At 43.6% G+C, this 23293-nt stretch overlaps 2 protein-coding genes across 3 annotated transcripts in view; both read right to left on the bottom strand.

Annotated features, from left to right (window-relative positions):
• Positions 1 to 23293, bottom strand: part of LOC310789400 (NACHT, LRR and PYD domains-containing protein 3-like) — a 291155-nt gene that overhangs the window by 82526 nt on the left and 185336 nt on the right. The window contains exon 1 of one of the 2 annotated variants that reach the window (XM_083651042.1): positions 2928 to 3030. The exons of the other annotated variant lie outside the window; for it this stretch is intronic. The gene's annotated coding sequence lies outside the window, so the exon portion shown is untranslated. Of the gene's footprint in view, positions 1 to 2927; positions 3031 to 23293 lie in introns of those variants that run through there. 2 annotated transcript variants of the gene reach the window in all.
• LOC310789521 (nephrocystin-1-like) overlaps positions 21873 to 23293 on the bottom strand; it is a gene marked incomplete at both ends in the record, with an annotated part of 48653 nt that continues 47232 nt past the window's right edge. Inside the window, 2 exons of the mRNA XM_083651157.1 lie at positions 21873 to 22151; positions 22678 to 22722. Of these exons, the coding sequence (XP_083507283.1) occupies positions 21873 to 22151; positions 22678 to 22722 (324 nt within the window). The remainder of the gene's footprint in view (positions 22152 to 22677; positions 22723 to 23293) is intronic.

The following is a 23293-nucleotide window of genomic DNA, read 5'->3' on the forward strand; positions in this document are numbered from 1 at the left end:
GTATCTGTCCCCTCTCTCTCTGTCTCTCCCCCCTCTCTCTCTGCCCCCTCTCTCTGTCTCTCCCCCTCTATCTCTCTGCCCACTCTCTCTATCTGTCCCCTCTCTCTCTCACTCTCTCTGCCCCCTCTCTCTCTGTCTCTCCCCCCTCTCTCTTTGTCTCTCCCCCCTCTCTCTCTGCCCCCTCTCTCTGCCTCTCCCTCTCTCTGTCTTCCCAGCTATCAATTCAATTCAATTCAACTGGCTTTATTGGCATGACGTAACACTGTACTGTACATATTGCCAAAGCAAGCGTTTAGACATGAAAAGCTCTCTTTGTCTTTGCCCTCTCTCTCTTTCTCTCTCTCTCTCCATCTCCTTGTCTCCCCCTCTCTGTGTATCTCTGCCGCCTCAATCTCTTTCTGTCCAACATCAGATTCCAGTGTGACCTGCTCACGGTCCTGAACTGACCCAACATCAGATTCCAGTGTGACCTGCTCACGGTCCTGAACTGACCCAACATCAGATTCCAGTGTGACCTGCTCACGGTCCTGAACTGACCCAACACCAGATTCCAGTATGACCTGCTCACGGTCCTGAACTGACCCAACACCAGATTCCATTGTGACCTGCTTACGGTCCTGAACTGACCCAACATCAGATTCCAGTATGACCTGCTCACGGTCCTGAACTGACCCAACACCAGATTCCAGTGTGACCTGCTCACGGTCCTGAACTGACCCAACACTAGATTCCAGTATGACCTGCTCACGGTCCTGAACTGACCCAACACCAGATTCCAGTATGACCTGCTCACGGTCCTGAACTGACCCAACATCAGATTCCAGTGTGACCTGCTCACGGTCCTAAACTGACCCAACACTAGATTCCAGTATGACCTGCTCACGGTCCTGAACTGACCCAACACCAGATTCCAGTGTAACCTGCTCATGGTCCTGAACTGACCCAACACCAGATTCCAGTATGACCTGCTCACGGTCCTGAACTGACCCAACACCAGATTCCAGTGTGACCTGCTTACGGTCCTGAACTGGCCCAACATCAGATTCCAGTATGACCTGCTCACGGTCCTGAACTGACCCAACACCAGATTCCAGTATGACCTGCTCACGGTCCTGAACTGACCCAACATCAGATTCCAGTGTGACCTGCTCACGGTCCTGAACTGACCCAACACCAGATTCCAGTGTGACCTGCTCACGGTCCTGAACTGACCCAACACCAGATTCCATGACGCTCACGGTCCTGAACTGACCCAACATCAGATTCCAGTGTGACCTGCTCACAGTCCTGAACTGACCCAACATCAGATTCCAGTGTGACCTGCTCACGGTCCTGAACTGACCCAACATCAGATTCCAGTGTGACCTGCTCACGGTCCTGAACTGACTTAACATCAGATTCCAGTGTGACCTGCTCACGGTCCTGAACTGACCCAACATCAGATTCCAGTGTGACCTGCTCATGGTCCTGAACTGACCCAACATCAGATTCCAGTGTGACCTGCTCACGGTCCTGAACTGACCCACATGACCCGCAAACAAACAAACAAAGCTGTCACAGTTAATCAGCCAAAATATAACATTATTACATTACATTACATTACGTCATTTAGCAGACGCTTTTATCCAAAGCGACTTACAATAACACATTTTGTCAACAATAGAGAAATCAACTATGCAACATAATCTATGACAGCTACAACTTTTGAAGGAATAGAGTGGTAAGTTTTTTAAGAAAGATGTTAGTTCAACAAGGGGCCAGGTGGAGCCTGAAAAGGTGTGTTTTTTTAACCTGCTGGTTTGCCACACTTGGTTGTTAATACTGTTGATATCTTTTATCTGTCTGTATATTTCTTCTAACTTATCATGTTCCTTATGTAACCTATTGTCGCTGTCCGGCGGTGACCTTGTATCTCCAAATTATCGCCTTTTAAAAAGTATATATTTGATTTAGTTGCCCGTATCACTTTTTTGAAGATGTACTCTGTTTGTTAAACTCTTTGCAGTACACAGGTACAATTACTTCCCATTACATCTTGTAATTTAAATTCCTAACAGCTCCTTCTTTCCATTTTTGATTGTTCATTTTCATAAATGGATTTAAGATTGAGTAGGTACCCAAAAATAACCTGTGAAAGTTTCAGGTATTTTGGCCCAGCGACAGATGTTATATTACTGGTTATTAATGTTGCTATTATTAAACTATGTTATAATCAAAAATAGCTTTTTTGCAGATATGATGTTTCCACCAGACAGCGACACTATGTAACTGCATGTAACTTATGCACCTTGTGCAACTTGTATGTGCAAACATCCCTTGTCCAAAATAAAATAATTCTAATTCAAAACAGGGTCAAGTAACCTGTCACCTGCCCTGTAAAGGGCAGGTGATCCGACCACCACCGCAGTTTCAGACATATTATTCTAGGTATAAAAAAAACATTTTACAGTTCAAATGACGTTTCCGCCAGACAGTGGCGCTATGTAACTTGTGCACCAACCACACTAAGTCAGTTTCCTTGTATATGCAATCCCTTGTCTAAAATAAAATAATTCAAAACACGGTCAAGCTCCCTGTAAAGGGGTTTGAGTCTTTAGCTTCTTCAAACTTAGCTTGAAGCACTTATGAGAGAAAACAATTAAAAGATAATTCTAAGTTTCACACATATTATTCTAGGTATAAAAAAAACTTTCACAGTGCAAATGCATTTGATTGCCTGCACATTAATGTCTCAAAATCTGCTGTCTGGCCACGGTAGCTGCAGGGGGGCAGTCAGTGGGTCCTTTTATTTTATTTTTATTTTAAGGCAGAGAATTTTGCAACTTAGAATTAGTTTGTAATGGTTTTCCCTCCCATAAACGCAATAAGAAAAACATAATAAGAACAGCAACATTATACACTTAAATCATTAATTGCACAGATCTTACCTGGCATTCTCTAGAGGCAGGATGGGATGGACATCTGACCTGGTTTTAATGAAGAGAACATAGACAGAGTTTTCAGTCAGTCTGTGGCTGTTGTCAGATCGCCTACAGCTTTAAGATGGGAAGTGAACAGGGAGGTAGTTACAGTAGATGATGTGCAACAACATTCTCTAACCACGCCCATAATGGGCAAAGGCCAAATACTAAAGACATGGAAAGACCTGCCTTGACACTGATGTGATTGATGTGTGGCCACATGCCACAGCACGCAGAGACTCTGGAGTCAGTGAGCTTTGGGGTGCTGAAAGTCTATGATGTCATATAAAGTCTATGATTTCATATTAAATGCTGGGGTTGATCCCATGTGTTGCACAGATCTGGTGCCAGAATTAGATTTAGCCATTTTGATCACTCGAGAATTGATCAACATGGTCAAAAATTCCCCAAAACACAGAGCAGAATTTTGTTCGGCGTGACCTAATGGACCTAATGGAGCCAGATTTCTTAATTAGGTAATGAGGGCAGATTAATTTCCCTAATTACCTCATGATGATTATCCTAATTACATAATGATGATGTGATGTCACTCGAGTAATGATGACATCAGATGGGGACATCATCACTGTTGACATCACTCACTGACACTCGAGTGACATCACTGGTGAGGTGACATCACCCATTCTATACACTAGAGGACCCGTGGGAGTTACACCTCCCCGTGGTCTCCAAGCCTCCGGGACACACCCAAATTCTTTCTTTTTTTTCTTTTTTCTCCTTTATTTACAGTATATACACAACTGATTACTCATACTCCCATCATCATACATCAAATAGCCAAAGTGGCGTCTGTCTGTCTGTCTGCAATTTTGGTCCCACATTGTGAGAATTGTGATGATTTTGGTCAGTAATGATGTCACAATGTCTATGACATCATCAGTGATGTCACTCGAGCACTCCATGATGTGATCAATGATGGTCACTCGAGCAATTGTAATGTCAAGCCCGCACAGCGGGCAGGGTGGGCGAGCAGCACCGCTCCCCGCGGGAAGAGAGCAGAGAGGGGCCAGTGAGCGAGCTGCTGCCTCTCTGCTCACACTAGAGTCCCGCTCGGCCGCTGTCTCTCTCCTCCCTCCAAACACAGACACAGAAGGGTCAAACAGCTCGCAAACGCCTTTTGACTCATACGGAAAAAAAGACAGAAAATCGAAACTGTTCCGAAAACTTTTATGACGGACAAAAGTTTCATGGTCAGTGTGTAAACGGGTAATAAGGTCGTATTTATTTTTAAACGTGCGACCATTTTTGACAAAAAATACGGACAAAAAATACAGACTTTTTTTGTGTGCAAAACATTTTCAGTGCTGTAACTGCCTGAATGACAAGATTGTTTGTGACAATTATGCAACTCTCTCGTCTGCCTTCCCTTTGAAAAACACACAGCTCCGCTCACATTCGCTAAAGTTGGAAATACATTGACAGATTCACACTTCAGATCAAGAGCTCAGAAGCAAGGCGTTTGTAATGAACACAAACCATGCCTCTTTCCCACCTTAGTAAGGTAGACCTAACCTTGCAAGCAAGCTGGATTCTCTCAATACCGCCCCCATCTGGCAATGCCAGGTTAAGGTAGACCACAAGCTAAAACCTCATTTTCACCTGAACGTCCTCTACTCCTGGACAAGCTGGACAAATATCATTGGTCTATGTGCAGCCGACTGTGAGCCAAGTGCTGAGGGAACGTCTACAAAGTGCGACACAGACTACAAAAATATTCTATAACTTCACTGTCGTACATTGTAGCTTCACCAAAATCACGTCACACATCAATGGCCTCCTGCTGGTTAGACTACAGCACTAAGTTTGGAAGAATATGACTTTGCATTAAAAATGTTTTGGCTGATCCATAAAAAGGACACACACACACATGCGCACACAGACACACACACACACAAACACAATATTGAGGGGGATGTGTTCTTTAACTCACCGTGTTATACTTTTGCTTTCATAATGACACTATACAAGAAGCAGAGATGGGAAGTAATGAAGTACAAATACTTCGTTACTGTACTTAAGTAGATTTTTCGAGTATCTGTACTTTACTTGAGTATTTAATTTTCTGACGACTTTTTACTTTTACTCGTTACAGTATCTGTACTTTTACTTGTTGTGTACATTTTCAAAACAGGTTCGTTACTTTTGTTTAAATGCACGATAATGTAATTTAAAAACGAGTAGAAACGGGAGAACGGAGCAGAAGTAATAGACGAGTTTCCCAGCGCTGCTGATAAAAGCTCATTCCAGCTCCGCCAATAGACCCCTTATACAGCTTGTCAACATGGAGCTGCGCGCGCATCGTGTAGGCAAAAAGCCCGGAGCCGCTCATTGACACAGACAGAGCTGTGTGAAAGACGCCGCTGTCAGGACTGCTCTGTGCTCATCTGCGACACACAGTTAGATTTTAGTTTTAAAATGCAGTTCTCGGCTTACTACCACAGCTTATCGCCTAGTGATAAGCAATGTTATGCATCGAAATTAACGTTGGTTAATGGGATACGTCTTACAGACCCATACCATACGCACTGGCGCTGTCAATTCGCCAAGCCTAGAGTGGCCAGCAATACATATATCGTGCATTCCTTTATAACTGGGGATAGCGTAGATAATTATTCTGTAACTTGCAAAGATATATTGTTATGTTGATAATGCACACAACTCAATAATGACATTATGTAACGTTACTTGCTCGTTCTAACCGAGTGATGTGGCTGAGCAGCCTTCAGTTTCAGGCAGCTTACCTGATTATGAAGAGCACTACATTTCGGGCATTTTTAATGATGTCCTCGTTCCAATCAGTTCAACTCAATAATGACATTTGATTTAACGTTACTTGGTTGTTAACTAACCGAGCGATGTGGCTGTCACTAGCAGCCTACTACAGCATACCTGATATGAAATGAGCGAGCACTGCAAAGTCGGGCATTTTTAACGATTTCCTCTTTGGGCTTGCAACCAAAGACACCTACGGTTAGCATTAAAAGCAGTATGAGTTGACGGGATTCGGTAAAGCTTTGTTGATAGTGTAACAGACTGTTCAGTGTTGTGTTGTGTTCTATTGCGTGTGTGCGAGGCTGTGTATGTTCCCTCCGGTTGCCGTAGAACAGGATATGTGGGGACAATAAAGGTGAAGCTGGTTATAACGTTACAGCCTGGCTCTATCGTTTATTATTTTATTAACCAAGTGTGAATAGGCGGACCCAAATACTCTGCTACAATAGTTTTCCGATTCTGGCATCCCACTGTACAACACGAAGACATGTCTTGCTCGAATAGTTTTCGGACCACTGGAAAACTACTTGACAGGGCTGCGCGGAGTCTGTCTTTCTGCCTCCGTCTTGCGCATCTGACGCTGTTTGTTGTCATTGTGACGTTGGCGTATAATTGGTCTATAGTATGACTTGGCACTCCTCCGGGGCATGGACAAAGAAGAGAAACACAGATTTTCTCTGAGGGGAGACACACGCAGACATTAGGAGCCATGCAGACAGCCAGCACTTATTAGCGCTCCTCTTTTTGCAATTCATTTTCTATAAATACGCGCTTAGCGCGCATCTCTTTCAAGAAGCATTTCATCGCGTTTAAAAGCTGGTGGTGTTTTTTTTAGCGCAGAGCTCTGGGCGCTGAAAGCTGAGGAAAGTTTAACAGGAAAAGTGCCCTGCTCCTCTTCACTCCTCCCACCTCGAGTCTTCTCCCAGGAGAGGAGGATTTTCATCTCGCTGCTTCCAGAGTTGCCAATAATCTGGCTTTTCCAAGCGTTCTTTTTTAAATAACCGCATGGCCCCTTATGGTGTTGTTCTAACACATACATTCAGTTTGTGCACTGTCAACATTCAGCTAATATGGAATATGGTGGTGTTCTAACACCAGAGACAGTTCTGTCTTAATAATAAACCTTGAATTTGTGAATGTGATCAACCTGTGGACATTCAGTTCCTTATCCATTAGGTATCAGTATCATATCAGTCTCGAGTATTGTGATTCTGCACTTTGTAAGGGACACCTTGTATCCAGCAGTTAAACTTGTCTAACTATTTGCACATTCATATATCATGGAAATATTAATGAGGGAGGACTAGATATGATTTTAATGGGTTTTTTTTGTGTGGAAAAACCATAGCACACTATTTAAAGTAGAGTTTTAAGATGTGTAAAACATTTGTAGAGGATCTTTTATCCTCAAATTATATTCTATGATGTGAGGTTGTCATTCAGAAAGATACGGTAAAAATACTTTTACTTTTACTCGTTGGGTACATTTCAGAGCCTGTACTTTTTTACTTTTACTTGAGTAAAATAATTGAATCAGTACTTCTACTTTTACCAGAGTAGTTTTTTACACAAGTAACTGTACTTCTACTCAAGTACAGAATGTCAGTACTTTTCCCATCTCTGACAAGAAGTAACACAAATAGAATGGAGAGACGATTGCCACGATGTTGTGTCATTCCATCTGTGGCTGTACCACATCTAGACACAACCCAGGCAAGCCCATGGTTGCCACATGACGTACATGGTCCTGGGCCAGATTTGCCCTTGTTATTATAGATTTGATATCAGTGATTGATGATGAATTTGAGTCCTGGAGGTTTTGGAGACCACTGTGTTCCAGACCAGAGGGGTCTAACTCCCACGGGTCCACTAGTAGTTCATAGTTCAAAATGACAAACAGTCAAGTTATTGTGTCTGTTATTATGCTACATGGCAACAACTTCAAAGCTGAAAACAAGGGAATGCATCATTTATGTGATCTGTGACAGCAAATGATGAGTGGATTAATGTTAACCATGGCTTTTCAATCAATAAGAAGAATAACAGAAAACATGGATTTATTTTTATTACAAACTTTCTTGGCAAGGATCATTGAATGGATGATGCATGACGTCACGGTCAGGCACTGTCTGGCAGCAGCAGCCAGGGGAGAATGCTACATTAACATTAACGTTAGGTAAGAAAGATGCACTAAAGTTCCATTTATACAACTTGTAATAGCAATTAGCAAGCAACTTTGACATCGGCACCACTCAAGCCCCGGTATTTTATCGGTTCTGTACGGGTCCGGTATGCTCGCTTCTATACGGGTCCGGGTCTCAGCTTTCTAATAATAGATGGGTCCAATCCGGGTCCGGGCACAAATTTCCCAGGTCCATCAGGGTCATTTTGGACCCGTGAAGACCTCTAGTGAGGAGTGGGACAATAGTTATTAATGTTGAAGGGATCCTACCAAGATCAAGATTTTGTTTCTAGTTTTTGTGTTTTCTTTTGTTTGTGCTGTCATAATGTTGTAGTGTCTGTTAAGTGTGTAAAACATGTAAAATAACAAAATAACAAGGGAATGAGGTAACTGACAGATGGGGTTTACTCTCCTCTCCTCTCTGTTTTTCACTGTCTTCCAAAACGTTCTTGTATTAGATCCACAGAATTAGCTGACCTTGGCTTTGCAGATAGCCTGAATGCACTTTCACTTCTGTTATTTTACTATGGGATACAATCTAGACAGAAGTGAATCAAAGTGAACACTGTACTTTCACAAGAGGGAATTTAATCCTTAGGGACAAATGGGCCTTGGACTTTGTAAGAGGAGGGTGTTGATAAACTCTTGTTGTTTTGTAGACTTGGTGTGTTTTAACAGTGGGTCAAGCTTCAGTCAATCTGCTCCAAGCTGTCAGGCCTTCTGCCTGTTCACTATAGAGGCCATAAGTCTGGTCTCATCTGAAGTGAAGCATCATGTGCTCAACACAGGAAACCACAAAGTTTCACAAAGCTCCATTTGGTCATCAGCACCGGTTTCCTGTTTCCTGTGAACATGGTGCAACTAAACAGCTCTGAAAGTCATACTTCCTCTTCGAGCACAGAAACGAGTGGCAACAAGATATAAACATTCAAGATAATTTTAATAACCATAATGTATGTATGGATGTAGAGTAGAGATTCAGGTGATAGTGTGTAGTTGCCTCTCTGTGTGCGTGCCTGTACCTGTCAAAAAATTTCCGGGAGGTGTGTGTGTGTGTGTGTGTGTGTGTGTGTGTGTGTGTGTGTGTGTGTGTGTGTGTGTTCGTGCGTGCGTGCGTGCGCGCGCGCACACACGTGTGTTTGTGTGTGGTGGGGGAAGGAGTACGGCTTTGTCCTCAGATAACCTCTGTATCATAATCTGTCTCTGTGTGTTTGTATATTTGCTGTGTTTTGACTATTTGGTTGTGTCGTGTGTAGCTGGGTGAATATGACCACATTTCACTAATAGACTTTTATCAATGGATAAAGATAGAATGTGATGCTATTTTATGAGACTTTGGCTTCAAACATGTAAAAAGTTTATAATCATTCTTCTAGAGCAGTGGTTCCCAACCTGTGGTCCAAGACCCTCTTAGGAGGACAGACCACTTGCCCGGGCTCAGTGGTCCTGCTGTGGGATCCTCTTTGACTTGACCCACTCATGCTATGGTTTCTCCCATTTCTAATCAGTTTTATGTTTCTTGCATGCAGGGTGTGTGTGTGTGTGTGTGTGTGTGTGTGTGTGTGTGTGTGTGTGTGTGTGTGTGTGTGTGTGTGTGTGTGTGTGTGTGTGTGTGTGTGTGTGTGTGTGTGTGTGTGTGTGTGCGTGCGTGCGTGCGTGCGTGCGTGTGTGGTAAGGCTGGTGCTGTTGGCAGGCTGGGCTATGATGGGCTCATCAGCGAGTACTTGGGGAGCTCCCCGCTTGTGTCTTTGCACAGTTCACACTTAACAAGCGAGCATTGAGACAACATGATTTGCCTGTGATCAGGAGGGGTTTGTCCCCGAGCGACATAAACAGCTCGCCAAGCGCTCGGAGCGCCTAGTGTGAACTTAGCTTTAGTTGTCAATTCAATTCAATTAAAAAAGGCTTTATTGGTATGACGAATAACAGTGTTGCCAAAGCACATTGTACACAGAGAGAAAATACAGCTTGTAACATACAAAACATAAAACATGATGTTACTGTAACAACATACAGGTAGTTCAAACAACAACCATGTCAACATTTTTAATGACATGATGGTGCTTGAAATAGGGAGAAGGAAGCAAGGCCGATTTCAGCCATGGGCAGAGGTGGGCAATGCCCACCCAGACATGAGTCTTGCCCACCCAATCAAAAGTTAGGAAAATATGTTTATTTTCACCCCCAGCCAATGGAAAAATTGCACAGACAATACCAGTAGCGATTCTAACTTCTGATTGGGTGGGCACTGAGCTTCAGCCCCTCCAAAGTCCTCCCCACTCATGTATTTTAAACACACAGAGCTCATATGGGGTGATACAGAGTTGGACATGATTGATGATTGTTTGTCAATTGCACTCTTAGGGGAGAGCAGAGCAAGGAACTAACTATTCTACACTGAAACGTATATTGGTGTGATGGGTATATATACCATTCTCATAACGTGTGTATCACTTAGGGTGTCGAGTCATAGTCTATTTTTTATTTGACTTTATTGAATCTTCCAAAACTGCATGTTTAACTAATGGCCCAATCCCACCGCAGCTAGTAGCGCGGTCCCGCTCCGCTCGACTCGACTTTTGGTCTCATCCCACCGGTATAAACCGGCCCAGCTCGGTTTGATTTGGGGCTGAGTGGTGCTACTTTTAGTACCTGCCTCGTCGGGGTTCTATTCTGCGAACCCGGGTTCATACGGTGACGTGAAAACATTGTAGACGACTGATTGGTCAGGCAGAATCGTGTTTTCTGTCTATCCTACTGACTGTCAATGCAGCGCTGCATACCAGTTTAGTGGGCTTACCTTCTCTTATATTATGTTTTTCCATCAGTCTTTTGTGTTGCTGCCTTCGGCGCTGGTGAAATAAAATCGATCTCCTTGCTCAGCTTTAACATGCGCTCCTCGGGAAGCCCTTTGTAGTTGCCTCCGCTAGGCTGCAGGCGAAGCCGCGGGTCTTGCCTGTTGAGCTGCGGCTGGGGTTCTCCTCGTAGCGCCTCTCCCGTCCCCGCGCAGTGCATGCATGTGAGTTTGAGTAACAACAAAGTGATATCCATTCTCCTAGCCGATTGTCACATTTGCCCATGTACACTGTAGGTCATTTAGAGGCACCAGTATTTCATAATCAGTTTAAAAGTTCCATGTATTGATTTCATTTTAACGTTATACTTATAGCCTACTTCGGCAATGGGCGGAGGGCAGATATGCGGTCCCATTTACGACCAGGTGTGGGCGGAGGCAAGTAAACTTGCTATGGAAACAGAGTCTATATCAAGTAGAGTCGAGTAATACCAGATAGAGTGGAGCTGTACTGTGCTGTTATATGTGGTGGAAATGAGCCATAAGAATAGGCTAATTATTATTTCCACCCACCACTTATTTAATGTGGTTACTTTCTTGTCAAAAGTTTGGAAGGAACAATGCATACTGGGGGATGTGCAAGTATTTGTCCAATGCGGTCCAATGGCATTGCTCTCTGTCAGAACTTGCTTGGATGTCCTGATGTTGGTTTAGTAGCAAAAGTAAACACAAGTTAATAGCAGCATTCACTATAGACTCTATAGTGAATGCTTTCCAAAAAATCATGAACAATGAAGAAAACCACAAGGAATACAGTTCCACTTTTACCAAATAAACCAAAATTGATGTTCTGCGACAAGTTATATCATCCTGAAAACCCAAATATTTGAAACTAGTAAAATTATAAAATTATCTGTCAGTGCAATAAGGTAAATAAAATATGTTGTTGGTCCCCCATAGTCCATCCCCTAACCCACAACCTCCGGCAAACCTACTGCCAAAGTTGCTCCCTACCAGCCCACCATAATGTAGCAGGCTAAAATCAGGCCTGGAAGGAAGGGAAAGTGTGTGTGTGTGTGTGTGTGTGTGTGTGTGTGTGTGTGTGTGTGTGTGTGTGTGTGTGTGTGTGTGTGTGTGTGTGTGTGTGTGTGTGTGTACATGCCTGTACCTCTCCAAAAATGTGCTTTGTGTCAGCACGGGAGGTGTGTGTGTGTGTGTGTGTGTGTGTGTGTGTGTGTGTGTACATGCCTGTACCTGTCCAGAAATGTGCTTTGTGTCAGCACGGGAGGTGTGTGTGTGTGTGTGTGTGTGTGCGTGTGTGTGTACGTGCCTGTACCTGTCCAAAAATGTGCTTTGTGTCAGCACGGGAGGTGTGTGTGTGTGTGTGTGTGTGTGTGTGTGTGTGTGTGTGTGTGTGTGTGTGTGTGTGTGTGTACATGCCTGTACCTGTCCAGAAATGTGCTTTGTGTCAGCACGGGAGGTGTTTGTGTGTGTGTGTGTACGTGCCTGTACCTGTCCAAAAATGTGCTTTGTGTCAGCACGGGAGGTGTGTGTGTGTGTGTGTGTGCATGTGTGCGTGCATACGTACCTGTGTGTGTGGGGTGTCCTCAGAGAACCTTTGTATCATAATCTGTCTCTGTGTGTTTGTATATTTGCTGTGTTTTGTCTATTTGGTTGTGTCGTGTGTAGCTGGGCGAATATGACCACATTTCACTAGTATCAATGTGTGTGTGTGTGTGTGTGTGTGTGTGTGTGTGTGTGTGTGTGTGTGTGTGTGTGTGTGTGTGTGTGTGTGTGTGTGTGTGTGTGTGTGTGTGTGTGTGTGTGTGTGTGTGCACGAAGCGGTATAGTAGCGTACTTGTGTAAAGCCTGATGGTGAATTGAGACACGTATGATTAAGTGCACGTATGACCCATGCCATCAAAATCTCACTCCAGCAGGTACCCAAAGTTGGCAAATCTGCCAACTTTGATGAGATGAGAATCCTTTCAACAGCATTCTGACTCCTGATGGAAGCTCCAAATACCACCGCACATTAGGAGTGACAGGAAATGCAAACACAGAAGGGAATTCCTCTTATATGTATATGGTGGTCTCGACCTAGTTTCAAGATGAAGATCAGACACGCTGCCTCGCACCACGCGCAATCCTAGTGACCTCACCCACCCCATGTAATCCTAGTGTGACGAGCACAAGTGTAATCCCAGCGTGACGTCCGCGTGACGCACTTGCCTATATGACACCGATAATGTCGTCAGTGCCGAGGCTATGACGTAGCAGTATTTATAGCCATGCTCTGTGGGTCATCGTCCTCTTTCCCTGATCTTCTGGTCGCGGTACCCGAGCTGATCGCATCCCATTCTCTGAAAGCTGCGTTTCGACCCACCCACCTCCCCAGGCCATCACCAATGTCTTGACTCCTGAAGAATCCCCTACGGGGGGGATTCTCTATTCTAGTCCGAGCAGATGCCCTCTCTCACCGCAAGAAGAGAGGCATCTTAGCGCGGAGTCATTACGCCAAAGAACTAGTCGCCATGCTGCCATGCCATCAGAATTAGTTGCCATATCGTCCCATGCCATAGATCTTATCGCTCTGCCATACTTGAATAAAGCTTGCTTGTTAAAACTCTACCCTCTGGTCTCTCATGATTGAAATGGATTATGCTTGACGTCACGGTCAGGCACTGTCTGGCAGCAGCAGCCAGGAGAGAATGCTACATTAACGTTAACGTTAGGTAAGAAAGATGCACTAAAGTTCCATTTATACAACTTGTAATAGCAATTAGCAAGCAACTTTGACATCGGCACCACTCAAACCCCGGTATTTTATCGGTTCTGTACGGGTCCGGTATGCTCGCTTCTATACGGGTCTCAGCTTTCTAATAATAGATGGGTCCAATCCGGGTCCGGGCGCAAATTTCCCAGGTCCATCAGGGTCATTTTGGACCCGTGAAGACCTCTAGTGAGGAGTGGGACAATAGTTATTAATGTTGAAGGGATCCTACCAAGATCACATGTATTTCTATTTGCTTTTTTGTATATTTTTACCTATTTTATTTCTAGTTTTTGTGTTTTCTTTTGTTTGTGCTGTCATAATGTTGTAGTGTCTGTTAAGTGTGTAAAAAATGTAAAATAACAAAATAACAAGGGAATGAGGTAACTGACAGGATGGGGGTTACTCTCCTCTCCTCTCTGTTTTTCACTGTCTTCCAAAACGTTCTTGTATTAGATCCACAGAATTAGCTGACATTTGCTTTGCAGGCCTGTACCAGCTACTGTGCTGCTGCACCATAGTACATGTTGAAACCTGCTCACACACTCATAGGAATAGAACATCGAGTCTGGAGAAGAAGATGAAGACAGAGCAGACAGTGAGGATGAGGTTGAGTAAAAGAAGGCAGGTCGGTAAAGAAGGCAGATGCACAACTCTACCGCGTTGCACCCGGAGAAAACGACTTGACGGGGTTAATATTGTATTGGTGTATGTCATTGTTATGGCCGGCCTAGGGGACACCAAACATAACATAAAAAAGTGACTCCCCCCTTTCCCCTCTCCCAAAGATGACCATGCCACAGAGGTTTGCAGTCCACATCAATGTTTTAATGAAGAAATGACAGTAGAGAGCATCAGGGTGAGCATACCCAAAATAATAAAACACAATCTATTTTAAAGGCCTAATCTTACCTGCAAACAAACCCCCCCCCAAACAAACAACAGGCACCTTACCTGATGAACTAATAGTAAACACAGGAGAAAACAACTAAAGAAAAATCAGGGCTTCTCACCCCTACATACAGTCATAAGGACTGCTTTTAAGATCAAAGGTGAGCAAGGTTACAATGACCCATTTACCAGCTAGGCTAACAAAGGAGTGGCTAAGCTAGCTGTTGGTGTGGCACAGGCTGGTTGGGAGCAGGAAAGGAGACAGTGAGGAGGCCTCATCGACTGTGGAGAGCTCCACACCAGGCAGGGAGGGAGAACACAGCACATCGGGATACAAAATACACATATGATCCCCTGGGTCATAATGATTTGATGTATTGTCTGTTTTTATACTGGACCTTGTGTCTGTTAATAAAAGTGATGATGATGATGAATAACTCGTGGAGACTTTTCTTCTCTTTAGCCTCACAGCTTATTTATTTAGCAGTGCTGTTAACACCTCGTTCTGCTCAGCTCGACTGACAGGAACACACTGAACACAAGCAAGGGGGGCACACCTCTCAGACTGATGAAGCAAGCATGCATCCTCCCCTATCGCTTTAGCGCCTCACAGTGGCTCATTCACAATACTGCACCCAGAGTGAACTTATGTACAGTTACAGCATGACACAATGTGTATACGAGGGATCACCCGAGCAGCATTTTGGTAAACAAACCTCGTCACTGGAACCCTATAGAGCCTGAGTTTGAGCATCTGACTCTAGCCGGCTGACCCTGTTTACATTTAAAAAACTGCCACAGCTCACACAACTTTAACACGACATGCATATATTATACATCAAACTCTTGAGCTAATTCTGCTCTCACTCAGAATGTCAAAATATAAGCAATGTGATGTATAGTTTTTGAGATATTAACGTTTGTTTGGCACAACTCATACTAGTTAACTGCGGCGGGGTTCTTCAATACTGGGTGTCAGTGACGTCACACTGATTGGTCCTATAGCAACTGAGGTCACACATGTAAACATTGACTATAATATACCCCCCTTTCTCTTTTTTTTAGCATATTATTTAGCAATAGACATAATATTCTAGTTGGATGCCTTTGTTACCTCCAATGGTTTGTGAATTAAAATAAAATTATTATTATTATTAAAATTAGCACTAACGGGGGATAAAAATGGGATAAGAAAAACTGGAAAAAAGATTAAAAAAAATAAAAATAAAGAAGTGAAGCTAGTAATTTATGATTATTCAGGGCGGCAATGATCAATCAGTGAGTGATCTTTTCTAGGTTTGCTATGAGAGGAATCAGGCCTCGGGATAGAGTAGGGGCCAGAGATTCATTCATAATACTTCTGCTGAACATCATTAAATCATCATCAAATCACTCCCTTCAGGAAGGCTTAGTTCCCACTGAATGGAAATCAGCCACTGTTGTCCCCCTACCTAAAACAAGACCCCCCTCCATCAGTGAAATACGCCCAATCTCACTCACCTCCCTACTAGGCAAAGTAGCTGAGAGTTTTATTTTCGAGTGGGCTTTAAATGACATCTTACCCCAGATTGATAGCCAACAGTTTGGGTGTTTACAAGGCCGGTCGACAACACACACCCTCCTTGACCTGACAAACCACCTCTTCAGGTCTTTGGATAATCCGGGTTTCACATGCTCACTTGTTACTACTGACTTCAGCAAAGCCTTCGACAGAGTGGATCACAGCCTGGCTATCACCAGGCTTTTGAACCTCGGCCTCCGTCCATCCCTCGCCAGGTGGATAGCAGACTTCTTAACCAACAGAACCCAGTCAGTACGCTACCATGGAATGCTCTCGGAAAGGTCTAATATCACATGTGGACTACCCCAAGGAACTCTGACAGGCCCGTTAATTTTCATTGCCTACATCAACAGTGCAGCTGAACAGACATCAGCTATGTGCTGGAAGTATGTGGATGACCTCAACCTGCTGGAGATGAGACCTGTGTCTGCCCCATCCACCATCCAGCACGACCTAACTGACCTGGAGAGGTGGTCCTCAGAGAGCTCCATGTTACTTCACCCTAAAAAGTGCAAGGTGTTGCATTTTAACTCAACAAAGATTCTCCCCACCCCCCCAAGGGTGTTAATTAACAACATTGACCTCCAGAGTGTGTCGTCCTTAAAGATCCTGGATGTCCATATTCAGGCCAACCTGCAGTGGTCTGAACATGTGGACTACATCTGTAAAAGAGCCAGCCAGCGCCTTTTCTTGCTCAGACGGCTTAAAAATGCTGGTGTCCCCCCAGATGATCTGAGCTCCATTTTCATGGGTTATATCCGGCCCACCCTGGAGTATTCCGCCCCTGTGTGGCATTCCGGCCTCACAGCAGCTCAAACTAAATCAATCGAGAAAGTCCAAAGAAGAGCTGTGCGCATCATTCTGGGTCGTGAATTCACTTCATACGGAGAAGCCTGTGACCGCCTTGGGCTTCCCAACCTCAGCTCACGACGCGTGGACCTTACACGTAACTTTGCCTCATCGCTCCGTGGCTCCCAATACCGCAGCTGGCTTCCTTCTGAGCGCTCAACCATCAGCCACTGCCAGACACGTTCTGCAGAACGGAGCGGTACAGAAAAAGCACGATTCCCTACATGACCAGACTCCTAAATAATTGAAGCACTGCTGAAATATTTTTGTATGTCTGATTTATTGTAGTTGTTATATATTATGTTTTAGATTAGAGATATCTATAGACATAGTTTCTTCTTTTTTGGAGACCCTGCTTCCAATCATTATCTGTGTTTTGTGTATGTAAAGTCTTGCATTGTAAAATGTACTATCAATTCAACTCGTGTTGCCATTAGTGCATTACTACCTTCAACCAAATAAAAACCGTTTACTACTTTACTACTACTACTACATTAGAAGAAAAGGGGCCAGCTGTTGTGGAAATGATCAGCTGGAGCTTCACAGCTGGTTCAAAACCAGGTACAACAGCAGGCCTGTACCAGCTACTGTGCTGCTGCACCATAGTACATGTTGAAACCTGCTCACACACTCATAGGAATAGAACAGAGTCTGGAGAAGAAGATGAAGACAGAGAGGATGAGGTTGATGATTGTGACGGTAAAGAAGGCAGATGCACAACTCTCCCGCGTTGCACCCGGAGAAAACGACTTGACAGAGTTAATATTGTATTGGTGTATGTCATTGTTATGCCCGGCCTAGGGGACACCAAACATAACATAAAAAAGTGACTCCCCCCTTTCCTCTCCCAAAGATGACCATGCCACAGAGGTTTGCAGTCCACATCAATGTTTTAATGAAGAAATGACAGTAGAGAGCATCAGGGTGAGCATACCCAAAATAATAAACACAATCTATTTTAAAGGCCTAATCTTACCTGCAAACAAAACCCCCCCCAAACAAACAACAGGCACCTTATACCTGATGAACTAATAGTAAACACAGGAGAAAACAACTAAAGAAAAATCAGGGCTTCTCACCCCTACATACAGTCATAAGGACTGCTTTTAAGATCAAAGGTGAGCAAGGTTACAATGACCCATTTACCAGCTAGGCTAACAAAGGAGTGGCTAAGCTAGCTCTTGGTGTGGCACAGGCTGGTTGGGAGCAGGAAAGGAGAGAGTGAGGAGGCCTCGGCACAGCCCCCTATTTAAAGCCAGCCCGCATCAGTCTCCAACCAATCACCAGCCGCACCTGCAGTAAGAAGTCAAGAGTAAACTGTGGAGAGCTCCACGCCAGGCAGGGAGGGAGAACACAGCACATCAGGATACAAAATACACATATGATCCCCTGGGTCATAATGATTTGATGTATTGTCTGTTTTTATACTGGACCTTGTGTCTGTTAATAAAAGTGATGATGATGATGAATAACTCGTGGAGACTTTTCTTCTCTTTAGCCTCACAGCTTATTTATTTAGCAGTGCTGTTAACACCTCGTTCTGCTCAGCTCGACTGACAGGAACACACTGAACACAAGCAAGGGGGGCACACCTCTCAGACTGATGAAGCAAGCATGCATCCTCCCCTATCGCTTTAGCACCTCACAGTGGCTCATTCACAATACTGCACCCAGAGTGAACTTATGTACAGGACAGTTACAGCAAGACACAATGTGTATACGAGGGATCACCCGAGCAGCATTTTGGTAAACAAACCTCGTCACTGGGTGGCACCGGCAATGGAACCCTATGGAGCCTGAGTTTGAGCATCTGACTCTAGCCGGCTGACCCTGTTTACATTTGAAAAACTGCCACAGCTCACACAACTTTAACACGACATGCATACATTATACATCAAACTCTTGAGCTAATTCTGCTCTCACTCAGAATGTCAAAATATAAGCGATGTGATGTATAGTTTGAGATATTAACGTTTGTTTGGCAAAACTCATACTAGTTAACTGTGGCGGGGTTCTGCAATACTGGGTGTCAGTGACGTCATGCTGATTGGTCCTATAGCAACTGAGGTCATACATGTAAACATTGACTCGTAACAATGATGATGAGGATGTTTGTAACAGTGCAGATTAGAAGAACAAGGTGCTCTTGCTTGATGAAAGCTTTCCAGTTGTAACGTGTTGTTTTCTGCTCTGATCATTTAGTATACTTGTCTTTAAAACAAGTTCCAGGACACCTGTTCTACCTACATTTTCACTAATATACTCCCCTTTCTCTTTTTTTGGGCATATTATTTAGCAATAGACATATTATTCTAGTTGGATGCCGTTGTTACCTCCAATGGTTTGTGAATTAAAATAAAATTATTTCAGTTATTTCAAATAAATCATTCATCTGTCCAATCCAATCGATTCAGCGTCCTCTAAAACGCCTTTTGGCTGAAACATCATCATCGGCCCCACCGGGAGTTGAGATGTGGCCACTTCTGGCTTAAACAGCCATTTTGAATTTTGACAATGCCAGAAATGGATTCAGCATCCTCAATAACTGCCCAAACCACTCCAATATTGTCCAAATCGTCCAAGCAGTTGCTGAAATATTGTCCATATAGTTGATTATGCTAATGAATGCTAATTATGCAAATTTCTCAACATATGCAAGTTTAGCATCCTGCTGTTCTTATATGATGGGGACCCATACTGTACATTTCTAACATAAGGTTTTGGGTGCTCAACACTTCCTGGTTCACAACATGGCAACATGTAGGCTGTCAAGTAGACTAAAGTCAAAAATCTGTTGATCTTCTTGTTCCTTCAGTTGGATGTCTGAGCTTCACTGTGCAGAATGATGTGTGCAGAGTTTGACACTAGAAGACTGCATGTTTACACAATCATCTGCTGAAAGTGGAACGTTTCTCTGAGCTCACTGAAAAGGCCGTTTTCAACCAGCATGATTCATGACATCACTGGAGCCAATCCCTGTCGAGTATTCAGCAGTTAAAGTCATTGTTTGTATGCTGTGATTGGCTAGTTATGTTCTAGATAACCCTGAGTGGTTGCTTTGGAATTTTTAATGAGGGAGGACGAGGCAAAGTCATTTAACCTTTTTTTGTGGAGAAAACCATCAGACACAAATTATTGTTCAAAGTGGAGTATTTGATATACATCTTAAACATGACATTAGGGCGTCCTTAATGTCTCTGAGTGTAACTTAAAACCCATGCTGAGCTCTCAGTTCTGTCTGGGCCGTGTAGGCCAGCATACTTTTTGATGAAAAGAAAAAGAAGTGAAGCTAGAGCCATAAGGAGTGCAGCGTTTCAACCTTTTTGGCCCGGGACAACGCACGTCACTGGCTGCATATGCAGAGTGGTGAACACTTCAACTAAAGAATGATTTCCTCTTTTCAGGTTGTTTCATGTAATTATCAGAGAGGCAGAAAACTATGCAATATTTTACAAAAACATCTGAAAAAAAAACATAAATGTGTCTCAAATAAATTTGCTTTTTTCCTATCCAATTAATAATCTAGCGACTTCCCAAATTATCTTGTGACCTCCTGTGGGGTCCCAACCCGCACGTTGAGAACCACTGCCGTAAACAGTACATATAAAGTAAAGGAATGTTATTGACTTTAAAAATCCATACAGTAAGTTAGGCCTCCAGCTGTTTCAAACACAGTGGTCTCATGTAGAGTGAGATGCTGCCATCTCTCCACAGACAGAGATGCCGCCATCTCTCTATACAGAGGGACATGCATCAAGTATCACTGCTGTATCTCGTTGGCTCATTTTTGGCAGTTTGTAAGTCAAAAATAATAAAACTACTGTAGTTTTAAACATTTTTTCCATTGTTCTCAGGTGGGACAAGATACCACCCTATGAGGGTGGTATCGTCCGCGAACTTCAGGAGCTTGACGGACTGGTGACTGGAGGTGCAGCTGTTGGTGTACAGACCAAAGAAGTAGGGAGAGAGGACACCGCCCTGGGCAGCACCGGTGCTGATGGACCGAAAGTCAGTTATGTCAACTAATCAATGTCAACTAATCAATGCTAATACTGTATTCTAATAGATAAAGGAGTGAGGATAATAAAATGCCTTACTTTTAGCTATGCAGTGTTCTAAGCAGACCGGATGGCATCCAGCAGATGATAGAAGGCTCATCCATAAGAGACTTGAGACTTGACTTGCAAAGAATGACTTGTGAGCATCTCTCACCTTTAGTTACATTTGAACAAATCACCCTCTGTTATTGACAACATGTTTATTACATAATAGTACAAGCTTTGGCAATAAATAACAGTTTCAAAATGTGCTGATAGCGTCACTATAAAATCTAATATCCTGCATCTGTGTTGGTCCCAGTCCAAAGCCTTTATATGACCTGCTTCAATGTAGTAAAAGAACCTGCTTTCTAGTTTGCTGAGAGCTGTAGGAGGTGTCAGATGGACTCAAAGTTTGGCCAGCCGCTGTAGCATTTTGAAGCATCAATATATCATTGTTAACTGTGATGGTGGAGACGATTGTTCTCACACCAGTAGTAAAGTTCTAGTGTTTCTGAACATTAAGACTACATTTCCCATAAGCCCCGTTGTTTTCTAAATGTCTGAATATGAATGTTGCAGTGATTTATTGTAGCCTGGGAACCTGACGAATCTGCGAGCTCATGTTTAACCGTCGGGCCAATCACAACCGTTTATCAAATATATTGTTACGTTGATATGTTGACTGACAGAGGAGAGCCAGAGATGGTTCGAAGCACGTGAGCTATGTCACACGTTTTGTTGCTCTGATAGGTCTATCCAATTGTGTTCGATTGCATTTTACTGGGCATGTTGATTGATGACTGGGCTCCTGGAAATCAAAATTGAACAGAGAATTTCCAGACTCATTCGCATTTGCGAATTTGGCCTGGCGATGTCAGGCTAGATTTATTGATGTCAATTTTTTTTACAATATGTCTAATATATACAGCTAATTTAACATATTGAGTCAAAATGTACTTTAACATAATGAACTCCAATCAAAATGTACCATGTACTGAGTGATGTTGCCGTGTGTTCATCCCCACCCTGTTACCGCGCCACCCCGAGGAGGTCAAAGGTCAACTCTGTGACGTCAAAGGCGAGGTGCTGATGGGCGGGCTCAAGGAAGACCTGCGCGGTTCCTGATTGGCTGGCAACTTGCTGGGCGTGTTTGAGGGCATCCAGTGTGTCATAGATGACTCTGGCCCGCTGCTCCTCGGAGGGCGGGTCCGCCCAGCGGGGGCACGGCAGCGAGGGGCAGTGGAGAAGGTAGTAGACTGATGACATGTAGGTCTTAATGAACTCCTGTTTCACATGGAGAAAGTCTCTCTGCAAACAAACAATAATAATAATACAAATGAATGGATTAAGTTTACAGTATTAACTGTTATTAAACACAGGGAGGAAGGAACGGTTCATACACAAAGTCAGTAGTCTGCAATAACTGTATGTACTGTATACACACACGCACATGGTAACACTTTGCAATAATAGTACATTAATTAAGGGTTAGTTAATGATTAATAAGCATTAGCTAACCCATAATTAACCATTATTAAACATTAGCTAAACATTAATGAAAGTGTTACCCAGAAAGGATTGATCAGAATAGAATTATGTTAACATTTTGGTAGAGAAAAGCCAACAGGTCAGAAGACACACATGGACAGGCAGCATTACAGCACTATCTACAGGTTAGTATAGGTATTACACGCGCAGGTGCACACACACACACACACACACACACACACACACACACACACACACACACACACACACACACACACACACACACACACACACACACACACACACACACACACACACACACACACACACACACACAGAATCTGACCTTCTGCGCTCTGCTCATGTTGCTCTCAGCATCCAGCCAGGCGCTCTGAGGGAAAACACCGGTCAGTCAAACAATAAAACTCCACATCAGCCAGAGTACCAAAAGTCAATCAATATAACCAGTCAACAAGTCAGCCAATCAGTGAGCCAGTCATAACCAGTCAACAAGCTGAACTGTGTATGGATATATAGAGTATGGATATCAGATTTTCAAAAGGTTTTCCTCATCGAGTCTGGAATCACACCTGTTTCAAGGATTATGAAACAAGTCAACGTTATTATGTGGAGTGCTGTGCTGAACAGTGCTGCTGGACACTACAGGGAGGGGCAAGTTAACACCGGCCGTCGCTGTTCCTTGTTGTTCTGTATTCAAAGTTGGCAAAGTCGACATAATATTCTGTCAGAAAAGAGTCAGGTTCACCAAAGCACCGTGAAGTTGTTCTCTGTCGTCCCCCTGACAAGCATCATCACAGGGCAGCCTGACAGCTGAATACTGTATGTATGTATGCCAGTATGAAGCTCTGCCTACTTGTAATGTGGTCGCAGGTCTAATCCCCCTCCACTAAATGATGTCCGAAACAGATTCCTCAATAGGCAGTTTTATTCATATTATCATT

The sequence above is a fragment of the Poromitra crassiceps genome (assembly GCF_964638095.1).
Source record: "Poromitra crassiceps genome assembly, chromosome: 14".
NCBI classification, from domain to species: Eukaryota; Metazoa; Chordata; class Actinopteri; order Beryciformes; family Melamphaidae; genus Poromitra; species Poromitra crassiceps.